This window comes from Strigops habroptila, chromosome 6, assembly GCF_004027225.2.
Source record: "Strigops habroptila isolate Jane chromosome 6, bStrHab1.2.pri, whole genome shotgun sequence".
NCBI lineage: Eukaryota > Metazoa > Chordata > Aves > Psittaciformes > Psittacidae > Strigops > Strigops habroptila.
In genome coordinates, this window is record NC_044282.2 from 11,613,208 (window position 1) to 11,620,979 (window position 7,772).

At 57.3% G+C, this 7,772-nt stretch overlaps 1 protein-coding gene across 2 annotated transcripts; it reads right to left on the minus strand.

Annotated features, from left to right (window-relative positions):
• Positions 1–750: 750 nt before the first annotated feature.
• On the minus strand, positions 751–6,635 carry VGLL2 (vestigial like family member 2). Of its 2 annotated transcripts, XM_030490222.1 has the most exons (4): positions 6,555–6,635; positions 4,102–4,393; positions 1,908–2,423; positions 751–791 (listed from the first exon to the last, which is right to left on the minus strand). In XM_030490222.1, exons 1-4 carry the CDS (start codon positions 6,633–6,635, stop codon positions 751–753), a joined length of 930 nt encoding a protein of 309 aa, XP_030346082.1. The 2 variants fall into 2 exon arrangements, with proteins under 2 accessions (XP_030346082.1, XP_030346083.1); XM_030490223.1 differs by lacking the exon at positions 1,908–2,423.
• Positions 6,636–7,772: the final 1,137 nt, after the last annotated feature.

The window sequence follows — 7,772 nt, forward strand, 5'->3', positions numbered from 1 at the left end:
GTTTCCTTCCCTCCCCCTGCTTTAAGAGGGTTTTACTTTCACCAGAAAATGTTTCTTGAAGAAAAGAACACCAAAAAAACAAACCAAAAAAGCCCACAACCAAACAACTGTGATATATCCAACACAAGTGTTGTGCCAAACTCTGAGAAGTGCCACCTTGCTTTTCGTCTTTCTGGGGTTTGAGCAGTTGTGCATGGAACAGCTGCACCACTGCAAGCCCAGGGCAGGTGGCCCCAGCCAGACACTTGCCACTCACAAATGCAAAGCTGAAAAATCTGACCAGTTCCTTGGTAGTCCAAAAATGTCTGTGAGTTCCAGTTTCTTCTCCTTTAACTTTTCTATGATGTGAAGTAAAAACCCAGTTCAAAACTGCTGAGTGGCTTTTCCGTGTCTGCGTTCAAGAAATCACTTTCACTGCCACAAAAAAATATTCACACCACTAAGAAACCCTCCCATGATTTCATCTGCCCCCTGTATGAAGGCTAGTGGTTTTGCATCGCCATCCATGCCATCATTTGACTCTTTTAGAGTAGTCTGACTGCAGTTTTGGGTGTGGGGTCTGCTTAAATAGAAGTTCAACGTCTTTGGCTCTCCTCTTGCAACAGAAGGATCTTCCTCTCCGAAACAAGTCCAAAGAACCATCGTTGCAATACCAGGCCCTTGTAAGTCCCGTTGTCTTTCCAAGGGCTGCAGGGCCACGGTGGGCTTGGAAAAGGGCAAGGGGGATGTGAGAGTCTTTGTGTCAGCACATCAGCTCAGAAGGGATCCACCACAGAAGGAGTAACGGCGAGCTGCAAACCAAGATCAGAAGCTGTTACAAACTGACCCGATTTCAGCTGTGAATGCCACCATGTCTATACAGGCAGAGATCTACAGGGGAGAGCCAGGGGAAGAAGAGTGAAGGACAGCTCTAAAACCAGTATAGATCCTTGCTTTTATCCTGAGGCTGCAAACCTGAGAACGGAGAGAAGAAAAAAAGGGAGAGAAGAAAAATAGGTACAGGCGTTTAAGGACAGAGAAAGGCAAACTGCATTTCTGCCAGCTGAGATCAGAGAATCCATCTAGAGCCTGGGCTCCCCAGAGCCCTGGGAGACTGAGGGGTAAGGAGAAGAGCCCGAGCTAGACTGGAGACATGTCCCTCCTGCCTGAAGTGAGGTCACTATAGGGAGCTGTTTGTGGCTGTGATAACCCAAATTCAGCATGGAGAACTGATGCCAGAGCGGACCTTCCTTCGCTCCACAGCCACTGACTTTGGAACTGCCATGGCTAGCTATGCCTGTGCCACACTTTTGTCACCGCTATGGGCACGCAGCCTTACTTCCAGGCATCCCACCAGGCACAGGGTACGAATACCAGAGGAATACCATTGCCCTTTTTGCTCAGCAAAAGCAATTGTGCTTTTCTCTCAGAAAATGCAAGGACAAAATAAATAACGTGAAGAAGTAAATAACGTGTGCAGGGTCTAGAAATGACCACAGCTCTGCTTTGGCTGCCCTCACTCCTGCCGATGGAGAGTGATGTTTAGGGCAGTTAAGTCCTGCTCCCCGCTCTCGCTGCTCCAGGCAAGGGCAGGGCCAGGACCAGGACAAGAGTACCTCAGAGCAACCTGTATCTTCAAGGCATGTTTTCGGGTGTGAGAAATTCAAAGGATACTGGGGAGGGTGGGGTGATGTGTTACCCTGTCTCATCCTCCCTCTCTTGTTGCTCACTTGCCTGGCCTGAGATACCCAAGAAGGGCACTCTGTGCAGAGCTCAGGTATCTCTGGGCTTTCTACCCCCAGTTTATTCCCCCACAGCAGCACCCCAGCTACCCCACAACAGGAGGTCCTTCCCTACTAACGTAGGTGCTGTGGAGGCAGGGTGCAACTGAGCCGGTAGACCCAAAGGGACCGAGGGCACTTCTTTACCTGTGTCCACATTGAGGCTGAGGCTCTGTGCCATTTCCCCCGCTGCATTGGGGAAGGGTCCTGGCGTTGTCCAGGCCGCAGCAGCTCCCGCCTCGCTCTTGCCCAGTTCACAGGGCGGACTGACCGGGGTGGGCACGGAAGCAGGGGTGAGCCGGTGGGGACGGACGGAGGCGGTGGGCACTAGGAGCGAGCCGTAGCGGGGGTCGAAGTGGGGCCCGTAGACCTCGTGCACGGCGGCGGGGCGGGGGTAGGCGGTGCTCTGTGTGCCGATGTAGGGGTGGTGGTGGTGCTGGTGGTGGTGGTGGTGAGCATGGTGCCAGGGCTCGGGGCCGCCCTGGTGCAGGTGGCCGTGCAGGGAGGCGGGTGCATAAGGGTCTGCGGCGGCGGCGAAGGGCAGCTCGCTGTGAGCAGCAGCGGCCAGGGGGCTGCTCAGGGTGGCTGGGACTGAGGAGGGCTGGTACGTGCTGTTCCAGAAGGATGGTGGGAAGATGCGCTGGCTCATCGGGAAGGAGCCATCTGGGTGAAGGGAGCAGGACAGAAAGGCAGCAGTGAGCACACTCAGTGAGCCTTGATCGCCCTTCCCTAGGGCCCTGCCCTCCCGATTCTCCCTAGCCAGCCTTCACATTCTCTTTATCCTTCCCAAAACTGCCAAACAGAAAAAATTGCTCCAAACAACTACAGGTTCCTCTCCAGCTAAACATCCAATACACCTAGCCCAGGATTTATCCATGAAACTGGAACCATTTGCTCCAGGTTTCTCATAGTATGTAATTGGGGAAAAGGCTGTTATCTAAGGTGAGGGAAAGGCGTCTTTTCCTCAGTCGTGGAAACTGAGTGAGAGCTATTATTCATCGCAGCAACATCCAGGGTTGGACTTTTCTTGTTTGTTTTTGTAGTAATCTTATGCCCAGCCTGACCCTGCCATGGAAAGCGGCTGCTGTGGGCACGAACAGTGTGAGGTGCGACTAAGGGCCGACCTGAGGTTTCTAAATATGTGGGAGCAATTCCTCATCTATTACACTGGACTAGCACCCTGAGTGCTAGTGTTTCTTGTGTATATTATTAACACCTTCGGGAAGCACTCTGCAGATCTTTGGAGACTGGCAGGGCAAAGGAGAAGGACCCTACAATTTCTTTGCCCAGTAAACAATATGCAAGATGGACTAGTGATTATTAATAGCACAGATAGACATTATGCATTATTAATTGGGAATGTATATTGTCCCCGAGACAGTGACAACTGTCGCCGAGACAAAAACATGCTCCTAATACATGTTTGCCAGGGAGATGCATCAGCTCTGCGCCCTGGCAGGAGAAGGGAAAGTGGTCCATGACAATCAAAGAACTCCCCTCTCCTGCCATCAATTCCAGTGTTGAATAACTTTCGTCTGTGAAATATTTAAACTACTGTTTAATTCTTAGAAACTATCGGCAGTGATTCACAGAGGGGCTGGGAAACGAGCCTTGGCTGAGTAAGTGTCCCTGCGAGGGAGGGTCATCAAAACTGCCCCAAAAGAAAACAAGTGCCTGCCCTAACTCTCTGGTGAGTGGAGGGTGGGGAAGGTTATTCCCCTCTGCTCTGGGTATCCTCACGGGCCTGTCTAGGGTGAATTGGGCATGGCTATGGAGAGCTGCGCATCAGCTGTGGCCTTGCCTGCACAGGGCTGCCACCATGGGCAGGCCTGAAAGCCCTCATTTTCAGAAATTTAGGGTCCTTGTCTCAACTCCAGCAGCAACCAGGGTTGTGAGCAGTGAGAAGCTGGTGAGATGGTTCCACATTTGCTTTTTTTGCCTTATTCCCATTATCGATTATAATGCGCTAAACTTGAAGCTGTCCTGGCAGGGTCAATCGCAAAGGTGGTTGCTGCAGCCACGGTGAGGGTGTCCCTCCACCAGGTGAGTCTCCTGGGGTGTGAAGGCGATTCAGTTCCCCCGACTGCCCCCCAGGCTGCATCCCGCGGGGCCACCGCAGCCTGCCATGACCTGAAGAGGTTTATTCTATTCTTTTTTCCCCGAAAAGGGCCGTGGGACTGCTCCCGGCCCCAGGGGCTGCCAGTTGGGTTCCCGTTGCCGGCGGAGGGAAGGAGGGAGAGAGAAGGCAGAGGGGATGCGCGGCCGGGGGAAGGACAGATGCCGGCCCGTGGGGAGACCCTGCCGCCCGTCCGCGCCCCTCCGCGCCGCGCTGCGCACTCACCCCTCCAGGACCCGGCGTTCCGCGCTGCCTTTGCGCTGCCGAGCGAGAAGCTGCTGGGCTGGCTGAGCGCCCGGCTGAAGTGCTCGTCCACAACGGTGCTGATGTCCCCCTGGAAGTAGGTGAAGAGGACACAGCGGGAGTTGATGTACTCGGCCTCCGGGGGTCGCTCCTTCTCGGGGCTGCAGTCCTCCTCCTTGATGCTGGCCGCGGGGTGGCTGGAGAAGGAGCTGCTGGCGCTGGCGCTGCTGCCGCTCTCCGGGGCTTCTTGCATTTTGGAGTAAAAAGCGAGTTTCTGAAGGAGAGGGGGAGGGAGCAAGGAAAGAAAATAGAGCCGGTCAGGCAGCGCAGCGCAGCAAGGTGAGCTGGCCCTCCCTGTGCCAGCCGGGATGCAGCGCCCAGCCCGCTCCCGCGATCTTTCCGAGAAGATGCAGAAGCCTGGTCCTCGGCTGCCCACCGTACCCCAGCAACACCCCTACCCCGTGCCTGCCTTTCTGCCCTACCTCGGGGAGGCAGCGAAGGGGCTGCCTAAGGGGCTGGGGGCCCGAGCCCCAGAGGTGCCCACCAGGACGGAGCAGGACAGCAGACGAGGGTCCCCAGCACGAAGTCCCGCACAAGAAGCACATTGCAGGTTCATGGGGGGCCGCTAAGGGGTCGAGGCAGGGAGTGGGCAGGCGGCGGCCGCCCATCCACCGCCGTCCAGCGCCGGCAGCGGGGTGTCATGGTGGGGGGGGCGAGGGCCTCTCCCTCCCCAGTTCGCAAAATCTGCCCTAACGAGTGCCCTGTAACCCAAAGCGGCGAGGAGAAAGGGAGGAGAGAAAAAGAGTGGCAACCTCAAACACATTTCAGGGCAAAAAAAGCATTTCCCTGCCCAGCAAGAAGCTCCAGGTGTTTCCTAGAAGATTACTCTGGTGTAGTTGATTCCTCTGGGTGGGAAAATAGCGGCCGTTACGAAGTTTGTTGGATGTTTCCCATCTTCTCTTTATCTACGTTAGCGTGTCCGCAGCTGCAAGGAGTTTCTTAGAAATAAGCGATAGGACGCGGAGCCCCGGGCAGAGCCGCAGGGCGGGCGGCGGGGGAAGCACCGTGGGGACCGGGCAAAGCCTCGGGCCAAGACACACGAGATATTCAATAATGTCACTCCTTCGTGACGACCGCCTTTCCACTTGGCTCCCGGCTCGGCCATTGAGGTAATGATCATCCCCCTAAATAATGTCACGAAGCCGCGTGCCAGGAGGTGATGGAAAGGGGTGATGGGGGTAGAAGCCAAGGTAGGAGAAGACATCATTTGCTATTTGTAACGGGTATTCCGGCCCCGCTGCCAGGCGGTAGAGGTAGCACACGGGCCGCTACGCTGGGGGCTGCGCGGAGCAGGACCGCTCGCAACGGCCCTGGCCGTGCGCGATGGGGACTGCCGCCCGCCCCGGGCCCGGCGTGCTGCTGCCTCTGTCCACCTCTTTTTTCGTTTTGCTGGGGAGGAAGGAATTAATTTCTGGAAGGAATAAGGTGGAGATAAAAAAAGAGAAACCCCGAGAGCGAAAGGGAGAGCTGTGTGCAGCAGGTGCAGCCGGGGAAACCAGCCCCGATCCACTCGGGACCGAGAGCGTCCCGGGAACATCAGTTCCCCGTGCACGACATGCCCGCTGACCCTTCCATTGCAGCCAGGGGCTGATCGCCTCCCGCACGGCCCGGCGGAGCTTGCTCGCAGCGCGGCGCCCAGACGCGGCTGCCGGCCACGAAGCGCCCGCGGGTCACGCAGGCGGCCGCCACCGCCAGGAGCCTAGTGGGGTCGGGGAACGGGCCGGGGTCCCTCCGCCGCTCAGCGGGCCCCGGGAGAGGGGAGCATCTCCTCGCTCTGCCTCACCGCAGGCTTCTTCCTGCACCGCCCAGCCGGGGAAACCCCGCAACTGCCCAGCCCACCGCCCCCCCCCCCGCCACTTCCAGAGGTAACTCCGGAGTCCCCCTCCAAGGCGGCCGGTGACATCTCTGCCCGAAGTGGCTCCCGCCGCGGCTGCCGGGATGCGGCGCGCAAGGGTGAGCGATGCCCCGGGCCCCGCCGCACCGCGGACATCGCCGCTCCGGGCCGCCGCGCTCGGGTGGAGCCCGGCCAGGCAAAAGGCGGGGAGGGACGGGGGAGTGGGGAAGAAAGAAAAAAAAAAGAAGGAAAAAAATCCCTAAAAAGCCACCGCAGGGTTAAAATCGCGCTCTCACTCCCGAGGCAGCCCGCAGCCCGTCGGTCGCCGCCGGGGTACGTACCCTGCCGAGCCCCGCGCCAAGGTGGGATGCAGTTCTGCTCCGCTCACCATCGCAGGCTCCCAGATCTTCCCCCCCCTCTTTCCCCCTTTCCCCTCCCCTTCTCCTCTTCCCTTTTTCCTTTTGGTAAGGCCCCAAACGGACATCCTCCAGACGACACCCCTCCCACCCTCTGTCTCTTCTCCGCTGCCCCCCGCGCGTACCTGTGGATAGGGACTGTAGGCTGCTGCGAAGTAGTGCTGGGGAGGACCGTAGACCTGGTACATAACATCCAGACAGCTCATGGCTGGCCGCCGCCGAGAAGTGTTTTTTTCCTCATCAACTCCTGTTCTGCAGAGTGGAGCAGTGCTTCGCGGGAGGGAGGTTCCCGGGGGTTAAGAGGCACCACTCACTGGTGGGAGGAGTGATGGGTGATGAGACCGCGCTGGGCTGGGATGACACCCCCCCCCCCCCGCCTGCCTCCCTTTCTATACCTCGGCTCCCTTCCGCAAACGCGCCGGGGCCGGAGGGGCTCCGCGCCCGCCGGGGGAACTTCAGCCCCGGACCCGGCGGGTGGCAGGGGCGGGGGGAGATGGGGACAACCCCCTGCTGCAGCCAGGGCTGCCTGGGAGCAGCGGAGCAAGAAGTGCAGGGGAAGCTTCGGTACCCGGCAGGGACCCACCGGCGGCGGGGGGCCGGAGGGGGCAGGGGAGAGTCGGTGGGGCAGCCCCGCTCCCTGCGCTGAGCTTCATTTCATTTCATTTCATTTCATTTCATTTCACTTCATTCCCTGCGCGTACGGTGCCGGTGCTGCTCCGCGGCCGGGATGCCCCTACCGTCCCCCGCTTTGTCGGTCTCCGCTGCCTACCGGGACGAAGTGGGGCTCCGGGAGAGGCAGGGTTCTGGGAACCCTACCTAAACCCCACCGAGCCCGGGCCCCGCCGGGAAATGCCACCGCCAAGGTCTGGTGAATCGAAGGAGAAAATCTCAGTTGCTCCTGAGGAGGAATCTCCCCAGAAACTTTGAATCATTACAAATTCCGGGAACGGCGATGCTTTTGCATTTAATAGAAACTAAACCAATGCCGAGGGCAAAGGCACGTGAAAAGAACAAGTTATTGTGAAGGTAAACTGGATTTACTTGCTAGCTTTCTGCCAAGTACGACACACAGAGGCTTAAACAGGTGAATGTGTCTGAACTGCTCACGTTGATGGAGATGCACGGGAGGTAGATCAGTCTCTAGGAGAGGTGCAAGTTCTCATTTCAATATAAACTCTTTGAAAAGTTCAGCTTCATGGTGCGGGTCACACCTCCTATGAGAAGAGACCAGTTTTAAAGTACGTTTTAAGCATTTGTAATAAAGCAAAAAAAATACAGATAATATGAAAGAGTATTACTTGCTTTTCAAATGCTGGTTGTTTACAAAACTATGGGGAAAAAAA